The sequence below is a fragment of the Falco naumanni genome, chromosome 11, assembly GCF_017639655.2.
Source record: "Falco naumanni isolate bFalNau1 chromosome 11, bFalNau1.pat, whole genome shotgun sequence".
Classification (NCBI taxonomy): Eukaryota; Metazoa; Chordata; class Aves; order Falconiformes; family Falconidae; genus Falco; species Falco naumanni.
The window spans coordinates 18865565-18885936 of NC_054064.1; the positions used below are offsets into that span (position 1 = coordinate 18865565).

Genomic DNA, 20372 nt, shown 5'->3' on the forward strand with positions numbered 1-20372 from the left:
AGCCGTGAGCTGGATTAAGAGAGTCTTTGTCAGGATCCTTTTATCCCTGTTATGGATACCGTTCACGGATAAAAATGCATTAAAGAGCACCTGTGAAGCCGGGCTGTGAGACAGCCCGAGAGGAGGGGACAAGCCCGGAGGCCGGCGGACGCTGCCAGGGCCGCGGGGTGCGGGAGGCGGGTGGGAGCGGGGCCCGTCCCCCCGCCCCGGGCAGGGCCCCGCAGCGCCGGGGCGAGGCCGCCGCCACCCGGGGGCCGCCAGGCGGCGCCGCTGCCCAGGAAAAGCCGCGGCCGGTCCCGCCCCGGCGGCTGGGCCCCGGCGTGCGGCGTGTGGGGAGGCGGCGCCGCGCAGCTATGGCGGAGCAGGGAGGCGGCGGGAGCCCCGGGCGGCCGGCGGGGCGGAAGATGTCCCTGCAGAGGTAGGGAACGGGCGGGCGGCGGGGCCGCACCCGGGGGCGCCTCCTGGGCTTCGGCAGCGCTTTCCTGGAGCTCCGCGGGAGCTCGGGGCCGCCGAAGGGGGAGGCTGCGCCGGCCCCTCCTCACGCAGCGCCGCGGGCCGGGCCTGCCCCCCGGGGTGCGCCGGGCCCCAGGGGACGGCGGCGCTGCTCTCTGCCCCCTGCCCCGTGGCCGCCGCGCCGTCCCGCCGCCTGTGGAGAGGGGCGCCCGGCGTCGTGGGCGCTGCCGCTCGGTGCGGGGCAGGCCCCGCTCCCGGCAGCGAGGGGCCCGGCGGGGGCAGCTCCGTCTCCGCCCCTGCCAGCGCCCGCGTGGCGCCGGGCAGGGCCTGCGGGGCGGCGCTGGTCCGCTGAGGGGCGCCGGGCGCCGCGGAGGGGCTCGCAACGAGCGAAGAGCGATCGTGGTTGACGGGAGCCCTCCTGCTCCCCAGCCCGCGGGGCGCTCGTGCTGTGCCCGTGCCCGTGCCGCGTGGCGCCGGCGGTGCCGCCTTCCCGCCGGGCGGTGGCGCTGCCGGGCCGCCCTGCCCGCCCTGCCTGCCTTGCCCTGCCCCACTGGGCCGCCCTGCCTGCCCTGTCCTGCCCTGCCCGCCTGCCTGCCCTGCCGCCCTGCTGGGCCGCGGCTGCCGGCGGGGCAGCACAGCGAGCCTTGCATTTCTCCTCTAGTAGTTAAAAGTAGCTTGTGCCACTCTTAAAAACGTTACTGACTGGGGGTGAGGGGTGTTTGTCTTCCCCGTTTGTTGGAGTTAAATGAAAAGTGATGAGTGGTTCAGTTAACGTATCAAGAATCTTTTCCTAAGCATAGGAGAAACATCTGTGGCAATAGCCTAATTAACAGGGAGATTATCACATCTGTAGTTGTCGAGGAATTTTTTTGAATGAGATAAGATTTTTTTAGCTGTAGTCATAAAATGTACGCGCTGTGCCAGAGAGGTTCCCAGGCTCAGGGGTTTGCACCGCTGACAGCCAGCAGTAGGTTTGCTGGCAATGTTGTCAGGGGTTTCCTGTTTCATTGCAAAAATGGGATGCAGCGTTCAGGTTTTAGTGTGATTCCTCAACATTTGTCTTCTGTCTGCCTCAAACTGGGAGCATTATAAGCCAGCGCGGTACCGTGCATGTGACAGGTGATGTAAACGGAGCAAAGCAGTGATGCGAGGGCACAAAGCATAAACCGATACAGCCTTGCTGTGCCTCCAGCTCTGCAGGTAGCATGGGGTTTTCCCTCTTTTCTTTCAAGCATCTGCACTGTGGTTTAATATAGGTAAGACCTCTGCGTATGTTTGGAGATATTCCCTGTAGCTTGCAGTATTTTGTCTGTCACCTTATCTTATCCAGGTATTTGTATTTATTCTTTCACGGTCCTGATAACGTTTCCTGAAAACGCTGGTTGCTGGCATAGTGCCTGATTGTTGAGGAGGCACTTTCCCGAGCCACTTAGGCATGAAGTTGCCACTTTATTAAGAGATACTTTTTACTTCTTTCAGATGTGAAACATGTAGCAAAGAGGAAGCTAAGTACAGATGTCCACGATGCATGAAATATTCGTGCAGGTATCTATTATGTGAATTAAACTTTTCCCCCCACTCGTGCTGAATGCAGCGTGTTAACATTTTTATTTTTGTCATTTCAGTCTAATGTGTGTAAAGAAGCATAAGCTTGCACTGAGCTGTAATGGAGTCAGGGATAAAACAGCGTTTATCTCTGTAAACGAATTTACTGACTTGAACCTTTTGAGTGGTAAGAGTATACTTTGTGCTTTTTAAAATTCATGGTTTTCACAAGGTTAGCAGTACATTTTCCCTTGTTCTTTTTTTATCTTCAGATTATCGTTTCTTGGAAGATGTAGGAAGGACAGCTGATGCTGCTGCTAGACGTCCTACTATGCATAGTCCCGCAACAAAAAAACTTGTAAGTCTTTAATTTAGCAGCTTGGTCTGTTGGAGATAACGTTGACTACCTTTGAATTCCCACTGAGGTAGTCCCAGTCCAAATTTCAGAGCTGATACCTCCCTTATGAATGTACAAATGACCCTGAATTTTAGAGCCAGAAATCAAAAGAAGTCTCTCGGTTTATGTAATAGTAGTACTAATGGGTATGTCCAGTTGCTTAGAAGAATGGGTTGCTAACAGTGTACATTCTTAGAACTGATGCATAACCACTCTTGCTCTGTTGGATGATAGCTGTGTGTTAAGAAAGCCTGAATGTTTCCTTCCATCTCCACAACTTCTTTGAATTTTTAGGAACAAACTTCTCAGGTAAACAATGGATTTATTAGTTGCTAGAAGTTATTACATGCTTCTCCATACACCAAATGAAGACAGCTGGAGTTCTGCAAAGAATAACTCTTAAGCAACAATGAAGTAAAAGCCAGCCTTCTCAGGGTGAGAGGGGATTGTTGTTGAAACTGCTCCAAATCCAGTAGAGCATTAACGCGATCACTGAAATGTGTGGCATTTTTGTTAAGTCCTATAACGATAAACTGCAAAGACTAAGATCAAGAAGGCAAAAAAACCACAAAACCACCAAGAACCAAAATTAAAACAAAAAAGCCAAACAATAATCCCCCGCAGAAAAACAAAATTTGCTCAAAAATACATTGATGTACTGATATGTCGCAGAAAGGCATCAGGCCCATGTTGTTTTCCAGTCTTGTCAAGGCATCTTTAAATATAGCACTAAATTCAGTTGGAGGGAACTTATGCTGATAACAAAGTAAATTGAGAAGAATCCAGCTTTCTCTCAGTCTGAAGTCATATTCTGTGTGTGTTTACTTACCACCAGGATGTTTTGGAAACGTGCTGAAGACAGTGCGATGCTACGTAGGTAGCAGTTTTTAGGGTGTGGTACTAAGCATGTTTATGGGATGATATCCTTTGTGCTACCCTCAAATCAGAATTTGCCAGAGTGGCTGAGATGGTGCTTGTGCATCCCTTCTGCTAGCAGGGTTGTTGTGCAAAAACCAGCTCCCTGGGTGGTATTACACCCACAATGGCTGCCTGTGGCTTTCACGGTATGTGAAAAAGAACTTTTTTTTTTCTTTTTCAAAAATAACTTTTACTGTAGAGAGGTCATTGGCATGTTTTTTCTTAACCACGGAAAAACTTCAGCTGAAAATGTTTCGGGTATTTCTAGGCTTACTTCATTAACTTTTTCATTCATTATGTTATTTTAAAAGTACAAGAAAGTGCTTCTTTCAGTGTGGCCTTTTGTGCAATTTTCCCATAGTTTCTGTGAGCATTACTCTCTTATTGTTTAACTTCCAGATTTTGAATGTATTAATCGAATATGTTTAAACCTTTTTTTAAATAGTTATATTGCTTGAGAAATAAAGCTCGAAGGTGTAATATTGACCTGAGAACGCTGCCCATTGGATTTACAAAAAGAAGAGAAAATTCAACCACCTTCAATTGCATGTGAGTCTTGGTTACAGTCAGTAATATTTTGTTTTCACTGAATGCATATTGATGAAGATCTGAATTCATACTGATATGCTTGCTTGTAAGATCTGTTAGATGTAAGGTTTTTTACAAAAGCAATCGAGATTTAATATTTCATGCCGTAGGTTTTAATTTTTTAGGCTCTGAGCTCAGTTTAACTGCTTATGCAATTCATGCTTTATTTTAGACAAATACCAACATTGAGTAACAGGAGGAAGAATCAGTGCTGTTGTGTTTTTCCATCTTTCAACACTGAGTTCTGTTGATGGCAGAAGAAAATACTTCTTGAAATGTTTATGATAGAGGATTCATGTAGAATGGTTGCAAACATCCTTCTTTCTGAAAAGGCTGATTGTAAGTTTGAGGAGGTGCCTCCAATACAGCTATCTCTGTTGCGTGCCATGTTAGGGGTTACTACGCTGGAGGATGTGGATGCTTGGTACGGTGCAGCTTAGAGAGACAAGTGCAGACAGACAGATAAGAATTCTGGAAAAAGGCTAAGGAGACTTTAAATGTTCTTCCCTTTATCCATTCTGGGGGTTTTCTCTGATATGCAGAGTTTGTATTTTGAAGTGTTTTCGTAGTAAAAATAATTTAAAAACCAAACTGTTTCATTATAGTAGGAGACAGGTCTAGGTTCAGAAGCTCAGTGATCTGCTGGGAGCCAGCTACTCTGATAGTTTCTCTGCTTGTTTTCTTCATGGTCTCAGTTTTGGTGGCAAATTCTGCTTGCAGGATGCATTTCCCCTCTGTTCCCCAAGACGTACAAAGCAGGATGCCATGTGGGGTGTCGGGCAAACGGGGTGCTGCAGGCTGGGCACTGACTCACCACCTGGTGTCTCTCTCTGACAAAGTGAAAAACAACCTGCTGAAGAACTGCTCAGCAGACTGGCCTGTATAATTTCTTCTGTTCTAGGGCAAAATATGTTTTTTGAGGTTTGCAGGTATCTTAGTTTATAGCAGAACATAAGGCATAAAATAGAAGTGTAACCTTGTAAAGTTCCCTGTTCTGTCAGTTCTGCTACAGAAAACCCACGGTGGACCAATGGAAAGAGGAAATCTGAGGCGTTTTGTCCTCTCTCTACCCCAAATTTAAACATCACTGAGGCTCTCCCCTTGGAGCAGACCAGGTGGTAGCCCTGAACCTTGGCAGATGTTAGTCTTGTGAGCAGAGGCCTCTATGGTGACTTTCTTTTCCTTGGCCACATGCTCTGCCTTTTGCAGGTGTCTTGTGTCTGTTGAATTATCTCGGGCTTAGAGCTGATTTTAACTTTCCTGGGGAATTTCTTAATGTTGTGGATAAAATAACATAACCGCCCTTAAGGAGTACAGGGTAAGGAGTTGTCTTTAAGAGCCAGATCAAGTGCAGAAAACCCAGGGATGCTGAGAGCTAAGAGAAGGACAGAAGAATAGAAAAGGCACGGATACAGGGAGGTTTGACGTTATTGGGAGGATCCTGGACATGGTACAATGCTGTGCTGACAGAAGTTCGCCTTCATGTACCATGTTTTTCAGTTCTTTTTCTCCAGAAAGCCTTTCTGGGTGCATACTGAAGTGCAGCTTGCATCAGGAACAGATGAAGCATTGAGCACATTATGCTTTCATGTGTATTATACGCTCTATGTTGTTTAACAAAAGTGGATTTGAAAAGTAAGGATGGGGCAAGAAAGGTGACTTACTGGCAACTAGGCATGGAAATATTTCACAGGCTGGCTGGGAGAATGCCTTACTGTTGGTGGTTGGGGTTTTTTTAAATCATAAAGTCCTGGGGTATTTTTGGTTTTTTTTGGAATGCTAGCCTTTCTGGGACTTCCACATCCCATCAGAAAAAACACGATAATGCTGTCCGTTCTGGAGAGGATAGGAAGTAACCATCGCTTTCCTGTAAATGCTATCCCAGGGGTGTGGAATGTGCTCAGTGAGTACTACACAAAGGACATTTTTCCTCTCTCTTGCTGCTACTGTTGCTCACACAGCAGTGGGCTGTTTGAATGCAGCGCAGATTAAAAATTAACCTTTGGGTTTGGTTTTTTTATTGGCATGTTCTGATTACCCTCCTTAAATGGACAGAGGTTTGATTGAACCAGTGAGTATCAGCCATTTATTGCCTATCCTGCGTGACTTCATGACACCCATAACATTTTCTTGAGTATTACATTCAAATGGGGCAGAGCTGTGCAAATAGTTGCGTTACGTGAGCTTAAGACCTCACAGTGGTCAGGGTCTGGTGTGTCTGTTCTTCTGTAGATCTGAACCCCTTCTCATACTGTGTGTCAGTCAAAATTTGTAGAGAGGTTGCCCCAGAGGGTGGAGCTTGGAAACTGCTCAACATATGTGTGTGGAAAACTGCCAACTCTCTGGTGTCGTCTTCATGATGTCACGCTTTCCATGTGAGCCAACAGTTAGGCTGTACAGGGTGGGAATGAAAGTAATCCAAAACTGGGAAGTACAAGATGTATTCTTGTGTCATCCTCTGCCACCTCTGGAGGACAGATCAGTGGTTGTTTGGATGTGTTAACCAGACTCTTCATTTCCTGGTCTTCATTAGTTTGTTGGCTAAATTCAGTGTTGTGAAAGCGTATGTGCCAATGCGGGGCAACACATGGATTAGACTAACTCATAATATTGAATATCAGGATAACGGAGGGTCATTAGAAGGTAGAGTCTGAGTCCAGTTTGTGAACTCATGGGACATCTGACTTGGAGGTGGTTTAGGATGCCTTATTTGCAAATTATTTTTAGTGTGCTGCTTCACCTACCTTTCCTGTGGTGCCCACAGTTTCCAATAGAGGTGATAGTTCCCCTTCTGGATGCCTGCTGCCTTGGAGTTGGGGCGGCCTGCTGGGATAGGGGGCCTTTGGGAAAGGGGTGGAGAATGTGACCTGTTTGGGATGAAAGCTGGGGCAGCAGCTGGGTCAGATGGGAAGAGGTGAGGGAGCTTGCAAATCCACAGCTCCCGGTTCCCTGGCAGGAGACGATGACAGTGGTGAGACGCTGACATGGGGTGTTGCAGCTCCCTCAGCTCTGCAGTCCATGCTGCCCTGCTCCCATCCTCCCTGCTGCCTGCGCTGCCACAGGCACCTCCACCCTGCTTCCTCCCAGCTCTGTCACAGCACCTCCCAGACAAAATCCCTCTTACCTCTCCCTGCCACCAAGAGGGGCCAGAGGGCCACAGGTCTCCTCCCTGGTGTGAGGCTGCCTGCAGCTTGGGAGCATTCCATCAGGTGATATATGTGGGAGAAGGAATCTCTTCCATTATCCCTCTTTAATTCTGAGAACAAAAATACAGTGTGGGGATTTGGGATTAGCACCAGCCGAGCTCGGTAGTGTTACAGAAGCTACTTTGAGGTACACCTGAAAGCCCTAAAATGTCTACTCTAATCCTTAGCTAGATAGGGATAATTAAAATAATTGTTTGAAGTGTTGCTAATCTTGAGAATTTACAAAGGAGTTATCTGAGCAGGGTTTTGAGCTAATGCAACACTGTTGGAGCTGTTAAACTTGAATGTAGCTGTTACTTAGTACGTACTTTTGCTTGCTTTTGGGGACCTGCCAAAGTAAGTTCCCAGGCAAAGAAATGCTGCTCCAGATTGACTAGGGAGCAGGGTAGCCATGCATTTCAGTAAATCAGTAGCTTTTCGGAACATCCCCTCGTGAAGATGAGTACTGACTGAGTTCTATACCTGTGAATTTTTTTTCTATGCTTTAGCAACCAAAATGTTTCATTCTTATAGTGAATCTGATAGTCAACTTGTTTATTTGCACAAGTTAAAGAGGACAGTAGTTCTGTTATTACAGTTTGGGTTACTTGGCCTTGACAGTGTCCCTTTGATTTACACAGGAGTCTCAGTTCAGGACCAGCATGTTTGATTATTGCAACACATGGTTAGTAACACGTCCTGCTGGTGAGAGGCCCCTTGGTAGAAGACCATATGTGTTACAGAGGAAGTGCACTTCAGTTCCTTCATTGATTGTCTTGCTGTTTACTGTAACTAGGGAACGTATGAACTTTCAGAAGAAATATTTCAGTTTTGCTGTTTATACATCAAATCCAGGAATTAGCTTGATGAAGTTTCAAGAAAACAGAGACATCGTCTTTTATGTGCTGCTGTTAGAAGTGCAGCAAAGTCAGTTTGGCACTAGGAAGACAGAGTTTGGGGGAGGCAGCTAGGATGAAATCATCACATTCCTGAGTGTGCTTTTAATTTAATTTTAAAAAAAAAAATCCACAAGATAATCTAGTCACTTACTTGACCTGAATCTTCATCGCTTAAGAAAGTTGAGAAAGGCATTATTATCCAAAGGTGTAGATACTAAACACCCAGTATTTCAATTAAACTTCAGTGCATTAGGTGAGAGTACTGAGTGTTGTCAAATTAAAGGATAACTGGTCTCTCATTAAACTCCTTCATGTCCTTTTCACCTCTTTTATCAATTCAGAATAACATGGACAGGAAATACTACAGTATTAGCGCTTTGATGTAAGATGTCCTGTGTACTATTTTCAAAACACTGTAAGAATATGAGTTGTTAAATAGAAATAATATCATCAGTGAATCCCTATCTTTGAGAGGCTGGCAACTGCAGTTGGTATCTTAAGATGTGATGAATTTGGAAATTTTTGTCACTATTTTATTTTACATATATATACATGCACGTATTTAGAAATGTTTTATGTGCATAAAACCTGCTGCAGTCTGGGCAAATTGACTGTTCAGAGGAAACCTAGGAAAGGAAGTTGAGCTTTCTGAGATATTTCATAAATGTTTTAAGAAATACATAAGCATTGGACACTTCTAAAAATCTGCCAAGGCACTTAACTGGTATGTCCAAGTCCCAGAATCCTTTGTAGATCTCTGTCCTTTAATTCCCAGCAGCTCTACTGCCTACACGCGCAGTACTTGGAACATCTTCCTAAGTACTGCATTAACTGTAAGAGATGGTGAGAATTTTTGCCTTGTCCCAAGAGCTAGCAGGAGGTAACAGCTAGTTCTGTGAAAGCTGTAGTTGATAGAGAAAAAAATTTTGGAAGTTTTAGGAGAAATGAAAGGGACGCAGTTACTTTGTTTTAGAAGAACAGTAATTGCAAAACAGTCTGTGCAGTCCTGAACATAATTTGCAGCTACATCTCACGCAGGGGAAGAGGTGCTTGGCTCCTCTTTTTCCCTCTGATCAGTTTCCATGCCTCTGAAGTAGCCAGAATAGGATGTGAAGCCAAGCAATTCAGGGATGGGCTGTGATGCTGCTTTTACTGACATCAAGGATGGGCTTGTGCCTGATCCAGATCTCTGCTGTTCGGTAGTTTATCGTCAGTGCCTTGGTATTCAAGAAAACCGTGTAGTGGCATTCCATGGCAGCCAAGCAGCATGGAACACTTCATGCAGTGAGCTGTTATTCAACTGCAGATGACTTAATTAAGCATTTTCATTTAGAAAATGAACATAGTACGTCTCAGTTGCATTTAAAGGAAATACTACCCCAGTGAGCCATAATGGAAAATGAAGTCAGTGAGATCTGGAGCCAGAATATCTAATTTTAATCAGAACTTGTTGTGAAGCAGCTTTGATACCATCTACAGTTGACATCAAGTTCTCTAACTGGGCAGAGATCAGTGATGGTGAGGGATGCTTCACTGTAATAACAGGCATCCAGCAGGTTGTTTTTCAAGACTTCATTATACAGCAAAGAGTATGAGGCTATTCCAATTTTAAGCTTATTTTTTCTTTGCCTCCTCCTACGCTGCTCATAATCTATTTTACCTCTTTCAGCTTGCCATTTACTTTCAGGCAAGAGTACTTGGAAGAGAGATGAAGTAGTTAACTGCAGTTTCGGTATGCATTGAATCACAGAATCATTTAGGTTGGAAAAGACTGTTGAGATCAAGCCCAACCATTAACCCAGCACTGCCAAGTCCGTCACTAAACCATGTCCCCAAGCACCACATCTACGCATTGAAAAATTAAAAAACACCTCAAGGAATGGTGATTCCACCACCTCCCTGGGCAGCCTGTTCCAATGCTTGACCACCCTTTCAGTGGAGAACTTTTTCCTACTATCCAATGTGAACCTCCCCTGGCATAGCTTGAAGCTGTTTCCTCTTGTCCTGTCGCTTGTTATCTGGGAGAAGGGACCGACCCCCACCTGCCTGCAGCCTCCCCTCAGGGACCTGCAGAGAGCAGTAAGGTCCCCCCTGAGTCTTCTCCAAACTAAACAAGCTTATATCCTCATAAGACTTGTGTTCCAGAGCCTTCAGCAGCTTCATTGCCCTTCCCTGGACACGCTCCAGCACCTCAACATCCCTCTTGCAGTGAGGGGCCCAAAGCTGAACACAGTGTTTGAGGTGCAGCCTCACCGGTGCTGAGCACAGCGGGACAATCGCTTCCCTTGTCCTGCTGACCGTGCTATTTTGAATACAAGCCAGGATGCTGTTGGCCTTCTTGGCCACCTGGTCACACTGCTGGCTTATGTTTGGTCAGCTGTTGACCACCACCCCCAGGTCCTTTCCCACTGGGCAGCTTTCCAGCCGCTCTTCCCCAGGCCTGTAGCGCTGTGTGGGGCTGGTGTGACCCCAGTGCGCGGGACCCAGCACTTCTTGTTGAACCTCACACAACTGGCCTTGGCCCATCAGTCCAGTCTGCCCAGATCCCTCTCCAGAGCCTTCCTGCCCTCAAGGAGATCAACACCTCCCCCCAACTTGGTGTCATCTGCAAACTCACTGAGGGTGCACTCCTATCCTCTTGTCAAGTTCATTGATAAAGACATTAAACAGGACCATCCCCAGCACGGAGCCCTGGGGAACACCACTTGTGACCAGTCACCAGCTGGATGTAACTCCACTCACCACCACTCTCTGGGCTCGGCCACCCAGCCGGCTTTTGATCCAGGGTAGAGTGCACCTGCCCAAGCCATGAGCAGCCAGTTTCTTTGGGACAACGCTGTGGGAGACTGTGCCAAAGGCTACTAAAGTCCAGGTAGACAAAAAGTTGGGGCAGGGGTTTCAGGATGCTCATACATTCTGTTTTTTCCAAAGTTAAACTTCCAAGGGGTGGTCTTTTTAACTTCAGTGTTCAGAATCCCTGATCCATACATGGCTCTTTCTGCACACTGTTCCATAGACTGCCTTGTGCCTGGAAGGGAGAAGGAAAGCAAAAGTCTGAAAAGAACCCTTTGAAGCTGATTTTACAGCTGCAGTGATGGGCTGAGTCTGCTTCAGTGACCCTGCAGGGAACTGGCCTTGCATGTGAAATCAGAATATGCTGTAATGACCATTTCTGCAGACACATAAAGAGTATTCCTAACGACAGGTAGCAGATAGCTAGAAGTACTTCTGGAACTTGTCTTTTTCAAGAGTCTGTGTTAGAGGCAGCCCTCCAGGCCACATGCATGTTTTGGTGAGCTGTGTCAGGGTTGGTCTGTTCCCGCTTGGGAGAGGAAGATCTGCAGTACTCCCATTGCTTTAGCTGTCTTGATTTAAAAATTTAACAGAAAGAAAGTCCGTATCACAGTAAGGGTTGGCCACTTAGAGTGGATAAACATGGCCTGTTTGAATAAATTGTGAAAGATGGTGACTTAAATGAAAAAATGCTAGAAGGCCTCATTTTATTTGATAACATATAACAAAAACCTCATCTGAACAGTCCTTACAAGTATTTTATAAATGTGCTCATCATTAGTGTTTCCTGCAGCTAGTCACGGTGACCACTGTATCTATGTCTAAAGATTACCGACTTTTACTGAAGTCTCCTTGGGAAAGTGCTTTCATTAATACCGTGCTACATTAAATGTCAGATATTAACATATGTCAGAGAGGAATAACAAGCTTGTTCATCACAAGTCAGTTGAACTGGTTCCATGGTTCTACTGATATTCCAGTTTGCTCTATGTGTACAGTAACGTTGATGCTTCCTTCAGCTGTCAAAATGCAGAGTTGCAAAACGTTGTTTCACTCATCTTGCAAAAAACTTCCAAAATTCCACCCAGTGATTTTGAGTTATTTCAAAACCCTTTCTGGTTTGGTAATTTAAGGTGGTATCATACCAATATGCAAAATAGCCTAAAATTTCGTGAGGCAAGATACCGTGTCAGCTTCTGGTCCTATATGCTGTGTCGTTGATAAGGTTTTCGGTGTTATCCTAGAGCTCTGGTCATACATTCGTCTTGTCTCTTTCAGACCTCATTCAGGGAGGGCACTCTCATTCTCAGCTCTAGCAGATAGAGGGGAGAATCACAAGGCATGCCGTACAGCTCTGCTGGGTCAGATGTTGCTTTGAGGACCTTGGCCTTCATTAGATGTTTTTATTCTAATTGTTAGCTTCTTGGAGCTAGGGCTCTTGCTTGCTCTTTTTTTTGGTAAACACTAACGCTTCTGATTTAACATTTAGTTCAGCTGTAAAGCTCAGTTTTCTCCTAGGAATAACTAGGTAAGGGAGTGATTATTTATTTGATAAGAGCACATTTTTTAAAATCCTTGCATTTAAAAATGGGTATAATAATTAATTGAACTTAGCAGATAAGTTTACTGTTCTGCTACTGGATACATGTACAGTTCTCTCTGCACCCAGCTAGAACCTTGGATAATATTTCATCTGCCTAATAAAACAAATTAAACAGCATGTTGGAACAATACTGTGTTTACTTTTAATTATAGTACCAGAATCTTTGTGTAACTGATGGTGTTTATCCTGGATATAATGATTCGTAGATCTTAATTAGTGTTTAAAAAAAAAATTAAAGTTGGGAAGCACGGAGCGGGAAGTACCATTAGACGTTCCTGTGCTTTGAAGAGATGCCTGGCCTCTGCGTTCTAAATGGTAGTAGTTCCCTCCTTCTTCTTCCAAATCTTTGCTGTTCATTATAAGTGTAAAATTCTGAGCCAGAGCAAAGGTCCATGCACCAACCTTTTAGATTGGGATTTTTGGAGATTCTTTGGGACAAACATTGTTACACTCACCATACCCAGTGGGAGAATTTGGAGGAATGAGAGGAAAAGTGCTTTGTCTTAAGTCAATATTGACTTCAGCAGTGTTTCTGCAGATGAGTAAAAAGGCAAAAAGGTATTTCCTAATCTAGCAAAGTATCCTCTAGGTAATGCTGCCTCTCTTAAGATGATACTGCACTGGAACCATGCTTCAGTAGCTTCTATTTTCAGGTGTTAATTATGCTAGCTGGAAAGGGAAGCCTGGTCTTAAAACTAACAAACCAGAGAAAGGAACATGGCATCAGTTTTGGTCGCTACCAAAAGCTTCCTGAGCTTTCTGTAAAACATTTATTCTTTCTGTTATCCATGTTATGCCAAAATGTAGCTTCCATCCCTGCCCATGACACGTTTTCTATTGAGGCCATCACTGCTGTGAAAAGTCAAGTCCCTTATTTTCAGTAGAACTTGGCCTCAGCTGGGACCTCTGGCTGTTACTGTTTGTTGCACAGGTTTGGCAATCTCTCCTGGGGGATATGCCAAAAAGCAGTTTCCTTTTCTGAAATTTAAGGGCAGCTAGCTATACATACAGAAAGTCAGCTGGAAGGTACTCCCTTTTCAAACGTGAAATGCTGTTGATCAGTTAGTTGGTGATGTTACTTGCATTTGTAAGGAATAGATTTTCATCCCATGAGGACTTGAAATTCAGCAGGGTCTGGGAGCATTGCATCTTTCAAAGTGCATCTCAGCTTCTCTGCATGACCCTTTTACTCTTTGAAAATGCTGTTCAAAATCTTGACTATATATTTTTTCCTGTACCCATGCTGCAAGCTGCCGAGCTTTATCATAGAAAAAGGAAGTAGTAGTTACCAGTTAACATTAAGAATATGCTTTTCTTTTTCTTTTCAGGGAGAAAAAGTTCTACTGGCATTTGAAGCTCATATTTCCTCACTGTCATGCTGAATACACTTTAAAAGGGTACAGTGCTTGAAAAACAGATTTTTATGAAGTTTAAATTAGTTGCCGAAATTGAACTGCAGAATATTTTTATCAGTTCTTACCTGTTTCTTTTATACAAGATAAATATTATTTTTAGTCTTAATTAAAAGTGCATTTAAATTGAAAAAAATACTTTTTTCAAGAAATTGTGTGGTCCTTTCCTCTTTGAAAGCTAGCAGGCTTTTCAAATCAGTCAAAACGTTTGACCGCTAGTCCTTTTCTCTATGTAAACAGAGCAGCCTGAATATTTGCGATAGTGATATCCCATGCACCTAACATACTCTGTTCTCATGGAGCAGAGGTTCAGCAAGATTTGCCATCCCTCTTCGCCTGTTCACTGGCATTGACCTTTACATAGGATCAAGGGTTGCATTGTTTGCTTTGTAGGAAGGCCCACGAGCACAGTTTGCAAAGGCCAAAAAATAAGCTTTTCTTGACAAATCTTTCTCCTTTTTTTCCTAGCCTGAGGGAGGATGAGAAGTGTGCCCTTGTCTGCTTCTAGGACTGTAGGAACAGCATGTTTCTGCTGCAGGGTTAGAAACTAAAGATATGCATCTGTTTACTCCTTGTATATGCCAGTGAAGTCCCAGGGCTGAAATTGAGATAAAGCTGTCAATTATCTGTGCTATATTGATACACATTTACGGTCCTCCCATAAACTACTCAGTTGTGCCACTATAGCATGCAAATGTATAGCTTCCTCCAATGACTTATCAATCAGAGATTTTCATGTACACAATGAACCATGTCTTATGTGATTGATTTTTATCTTTGGTGAAAGGGTGCCTGATGATAAAACGCTCGCTGATATCCTTAAGCCATACATTGATCCAGTGGAGTCAGATCCTGTAGTTTGTCAAAGGTGTGTATTTAATAACTTTTCTGCCTAGTTCATCTAACGCACTAATGAAAAGAAGGGAAAGGTTCTGAATAAATGGCTTAAACTAGCTGCACTTTCAGCATGCAGAGCTGAGTTCCCAGTCAGCAGTACGTCTTTAATTCCTGTGATGAAAACCATCCTAACATTCACCAACCAACTAACCCTGGAATGCAGCCACCAAATTGAAACCAGGAAAAGATTAAGAAATTGACTTGTGGCGTAAAGATCAAATAAAGCAACTGTAATTCTAAAAAATGTAGCCATAATTAACCTCAGTGGGGGTGACAGTGAACCTTTTCTGTAGAGTAATTAGAAAAACATACTAGTAATTATAGCCCTCATTTATAAGAAATACTTAGTATGTGGCAAATTATTGTCTTTATGAAGAAATATATACTTGTGGCTCTTAGCATGCAAAAGATACCCATTTTTTGACTGATGATAGGAAGAAGAGTCCATTGTACATCACTGTTTCTTCATCTCTGTTGCATACTTTTTTTTTTCCTTTTTTTTTTTTTTTTTCCAGATTAAAAATCTATACAGTGGCTCCTCAGTCAGATGTACAAATTTTAATGAAAATTGAAAACAGGAAACAAAACTCTGTCAGGTAAGGTGGTTCTTCAGTTTGTGTGTTTATTAATTAAAAATAGCAAAAGGAAACAATACATTTCTTAGTTTTCAATATTATAAATTGAGATCATATAATCCCATGGATTAAACTTCAGTGAGTAATTGCCAGCTATCTTAAAAATTATTTGGAAAAAATGGTATTTCTTTGTCTTTTAATATATCAGTACTGAAATTTCTGTGTGATTACCGAGTAGTAAATGCAGGGGACTCATACTCGGACAATTTAAGAAGCTAGGGTGCTCACAGCTACATTGGTGGAATAGTGAGTGCGCCTGTACCTGAGCTGCTTCAGCAGCAGTCTGCACGTGTAGCAATGTCTGCAGCAAAGACAGATTTGTGCTAAAAAGTTGAATTACTGCGTTGACCAGCAGAAATGTAGATGTCCATTCTTTTCTGCAGGTTCCTCTGTGGATATGTTAACCCTCCCCAAGAGAGTTAAGTGACGGTTGAGGAGAGCTGTCTTTTTAAATCACTGCAGCAAAAATTATGTGCTTATCAGCATCCCATCACAGCCTTTGAAATAGCACATTTTTCTCAAAGTTACTAGCTCATCACTCTTCGTGTTACCATATTTCTGGGTGTGGGCTTTTAAGTTTCCAGAATTCAGACTTGTGCAGAATTGTTTTCTTTGTTTCCAGAACAGGCAGTAATCTTGAACTGCAAAATTAAACTTTTAAGAAATAATTTTTGTTGGTATAAATACCATTTTGAACACTCCACCCTGTTGTCATTGTGTTACTGAAAAGGAAATGTATCAGCTTAATATCATAGCTTATTGTGGTTGAGCAGTGGTTCCTATTTAGGGTTCTTAAAGTACATTCTTTTCTTCAGATGTACCAAATGTAAATAATATGCTTCCCTAAAGCATGGTATATTATTTCTAAGGGGGGAAAAAAGGTATATCAAAAGAATTTTAGTTGTAACTGAGCTTGCTGTTTGTACTGTATTTTTTCCCCAGTACTATCAAAAATGTGTAACATACTTTGAAATTCAAGTCCAAACTTTTCATCGTTCTTTGAAATATGGTTGTAACGTTTGCCATCAGAGTTGTCAGCTAGAAGCCTGTTGTTTTTAAGTGAAATTGAGGATTTCAGAGCTGTGGTTCATATATGCAGGGAGAAGGCACAAAAGGTCAAAACTTGGTTAGAGTTGAAACTGGCCAGTGTTGTTTCATGTAACAAGAAGGGCTTTTTAAAGTATGTTAATAGCAAGAGGAAGTCTAAAGAAAACATTGGACCAGTACTTGTTGAAGATGGTCGTATGACTAATGCGGATGAAGAAAAAATGGAGGCATTCAATGCGGTTTTTTGCCTCGGTCTTTAATAATATTTATAGACCTTGGGCTGCCTGGTCCTCTGAGTCAGAGGACTATGGGTGTGGGAACAGTGACTTTCCATTTGTGGACACTGAAATTGTAAAGGACCAGCTGTATCAGCTGAATGTTCGCAGGTCCATGGGGCCTGAGGCGATTCATCCCAGAGTACTGAAGGAGTTAGCAGATGTTGTGGCAGGACCCTTCTCGATCATCTGCCAAAGGTCTGGGGGGAGTGGTGGTGTAACCCAGCAGGCAGCTGAACACCACACAGCCGCTGACAGACTCCCCCCTCCCCTGCCTGCTGGGGTAGGGGAGAGCATCAGGGCGGAAAAAGTAGAATTTGTGGGTTGAGATAAAGAGAGTTTAATAGGACAGAAAAGGAAGTGAAAATAATAATAACAGTAACAATAAAAGAATTAGAATATACAAAACAAGTGATGCACAGTGCAGCTGCTCACCACCCGCTGACCGATGTCCAGCCAGTCCCCGAGCAGCAGCCCCCGGCCAGCTTTCCCCCCAGTTTATATACCGAGCATGACGACATACGGCATGGGATATCCCTGTGGCCAGTTTGGGGCAGCTGTCCTGGCTGCATCTCCTCCTGGCTTCTTGTGTCCCCCAGCCTGCTTGCTGGTGGGGTGGGAAGCTGAAAAGTCCTTGACTTAGTGTCAACACTGTTTAGCAGCTAAAACATCGGTGTGCTACCAACGTTATTCTCATCCTATATCCAAAACACAGCACTGTACCAGCTACTAGGAAGAAAACTTATCCCAGCTGAAACCAGGACGCTGGAAGCTAGCCAGTGTTACTCCAGTTTATAAGGTCGTGAGGGAAGACTCAGGGAATTACAGACCTGTCAGTCTAACCTCGGTGCCTGAAAAACTATGGAGAAGATTTTACTGAGTAACTATTAAAAGTTATTTAAAGACTAATGCAATGGTTCACAAAGAGAAAGTCCTGTTTAGCTAATTTGATACCCTTCTATAATAAGGTCACCCACCTAGTGGATGAAGGAAAGGCAATGGATTTAATTTTTCTGGATTTTACTAAGGCTTTTGGTACTGTCCCTCACAGCATCGTTCTGGACAGGTTGTCCAGCTGTGGGGTGAGCAGGTTCATGGTGTGCTGGGTGAAGAACTGGCTGAAGGGCAGAGCTCAGGGTTGTAGTGAATGGGGCTACGTTTGGCTGGTGACCGGTCACCAGCAGTGTTCCTCAGGGCTCAATTCGAGGGCCAGTTCTGTTCAACGTATTTATCAATGGTTTGGATGCAGGAGTTGGAACGCACCATTTTAGCAGATTTGCTGATGATAGCGAACTGGGAGGTGCTCTTGACTCTCTTGAAGGACAAGAGGGCTTGCAGAGGGATCTAGAGAGATTGGAGCATTGGCCTATAATTAATGGGATGAATTAACAAGTCAAAATGCCAGATTCTGCACCTAGGATGGAGTAATGCTGGGCACAAGTATAAATTGGGAGGGGAGTGGCTGGAGAGCAGCCCTGCAGAAGGGGATCTGAGGGTGCTGGCCAACAGCCGGCTAAGTAGGAGACAGCAGCGTGCCCTGGCAGCCAAGAGACAAACCGGATCCTGGGGTACATCAAACACAGCACAACCACCCGGTCAAAAGGGGTGGTTATCCCTCTGTGTTCAGCGCTGGTGTGGCCTTACCTGGAACACTGTGTGCAGTTGAGTCCCCTAATTTGAGAAGGGTGTAACGGTCCTTGAATGCATCCAGTGGAGGCCAGGAGAGCTGGTGAAAGGGCTGGAGGGCATGTCCTGTGAGGAGTGGCTGAGGGCTTTGGGTTTGTCTAGTTTGGAGAAGAGTAGGCTGAGGAGTGACCTCGCTGCTCTCTGCAGCTTCCCGAGGAGGGGAAATGGAGAGGGAGGTGCTGGTCTCTTCTCGCTGGTATCCAGCGATAGGACACGTGGGAATGGTTCAAAGCTGTGCCAGGGGAGGTTTAGACTGAACAGTAGCAAGCGCTTCTTCACCAAGAGGGTGGTCAAAGACTGGAACAGGCTTCCTAGAGAGGTGGTCAGCGCCCCAAGCCTGTCAGTGTTTAAGAGGCATTTGGACAATGCCTGTAATACCATGCTCGGAATTGGTCAGGCAGTTGGACTAGATGGTCGTTGTAGGTCCCTTCCAACTGAAACAGCCTAGCCTGTTCCTGGACCCCTGGGCAGAAAGGGTGGGTGGAAGTCCCAGGGGAGGCTGGTCCAGGTAATTAAGACCTGCTGGTGTTCCCTGCCTCTGGCAGCAGGGATTAAACAGACATTTATGCAGATTTCTAAAAGACAGATGTCTGGACTGATTCCCATTTAGTTTAAAAATTGTCAGATTCTGGGCGTTCGGGGGGAAATGTAGAAATGCTGGTATTGTGAAATACCCTGGGAAGCTAATTGCAGAGGCACCTGCACAGACGGAGTTTTCTCAGTTCGCAGGCCGTCTTTCTACTGTATTTCCCAGTGCCTCATGAAGGGCTATTCAATACCAGCGCTTTGTTGTGCTGGTGTTGTATGTGCTGTTGCACCCAAGTAAAGAAGCCCTTCTAGAGCTCAGCTCTGGGAAGCAACATCAGAAACAATTTCCCATTTTTAAAATATTTTTAGCAGACTTGTCTGCATGAGCAGACTGTTGATGTGGTATCTAGGACATGTTCCAAGAGTGTGAACAACCTCTATCCCCTTCTCAAGTAATTAGCTGAAGTTAATGCAGCAAAACCTGGAAATGCATTCTGTTACGTTACTGTCATACATCTTCTTGCAGTGCGTGATTGGAAAGACAGCATTCGAGCAATGATCTTGAGTAGTCATTCATATAAATTACTGTATTTTTAAAATAAACAGATGGGGTTTTCCCTGGTGTTTCAGTGCTTGCGTTTTTCACATTTCCTTTTTTAGAAAAGAAGGAAAATTGGATTTTATAATAGCAGGTAAAGTTCGCCTTTGAATCTTTTGAAGTAGAGTATGTAAATTGCATAGTCGGCTTGGGAAAGAAACCAGTTTAGTATCAGAGTGGACTGTCTCTTGTGCTCATCAGTTTCTTTTGTTACTTAACCATTTTCCTCTTCTGAAATCTGAACGTTTCCTTAGCTCACAGATCTGTTGAGAGAGAATTCTTTTTCATTAAGTTAAATTACCTTAAATAGCCTTAAGTTTGAGCCTCATCTGTATTCCCTGAATCAGCTGCGTTGGTTGGTATTAAAGTCACAGTAATTGGTTTGTATCCCACTTACTGAATGTAAAGTTTAAAGTTTAAAAAGAACTGTAGAAAGTTAAAATAGAAAAGTGTTTTGACTTGGGAAATGCAATTCCTCACTTGAAGTTATGTGAATCTGTTCAATTAAGCTGGTGGAGCAGGCCCAGCTGTGGCAGTGCAGGCAGGTCAAGGAAGCAGCATATTGAAAGAAAATTCCTCTTCTGAAAGGAAAGAACAAAGTTTGTTTGCAGTGGTGGGACTGCTGTGTCAGCAGAAAAGCATCTTCTGTCGACATAAGCTGTCTCTCTGCCAGCAGGCGCTCTCAGCGCGGTTATGCCAGCATAGTTCTTGTGACAAAGGCTCTATGAGGGAATTTAAATTTTTACTGTAGTTGCATTACAGTTAAGGAAGAGAGAATTTATTTCTGTTTCTTCTCCTTTTGGCTCCCCTCCAGTTAAATTAATTTGAGGTTTATGGCTCTCATTCTATAAGTCAGTACCTGGAATTGTAGTGGAAGTACTTCCAATGGACTGGCTTGCTGTTTAGTGGTGCT

General features: G+C 44.2%; 1 protein-coding gene across 1 annotated transcript in view; it reads left to right on the forward strand.

Annotated features, from left to right (window-relative positions):
* Positions 1-286: 286 nt before the first annotated feature.
* The window catches only part of ZNHIT6 (zinc finger HIT-type containing 6), a 37242-nt gene continuing 17156 nt past the window's right edge, over positions 287-20372 (forward strand). Inside the window, exons 1-8 of the mRNA XM_040610606.1 lie at positions 287-418; positions 1933-1998; positions 2079-2185; positions 2271-2356; positions 3759-3862; positions 13710-13778; positions 14581-14661; positions 15206-15286. Coding sequence (XP_040466540.1) covers positions 354-418; positions 1933-1998; positions 2079-2185; positions 2271-2356; positions 3759-3862; positions 13710-13778; positions 14581-14661; positions 15206-15286 — 659 coding nt within the window. The 5' untranslated portion in view covers positions 287-353. The remainder of the gene's footprint in view (positions 419-1932; positions 1999-2078; positions 2186-2270; positions 2357-3758; positions 3863-13709; positions 13779-14580; positions 14662-15205; positions 15287-20372) is intronic.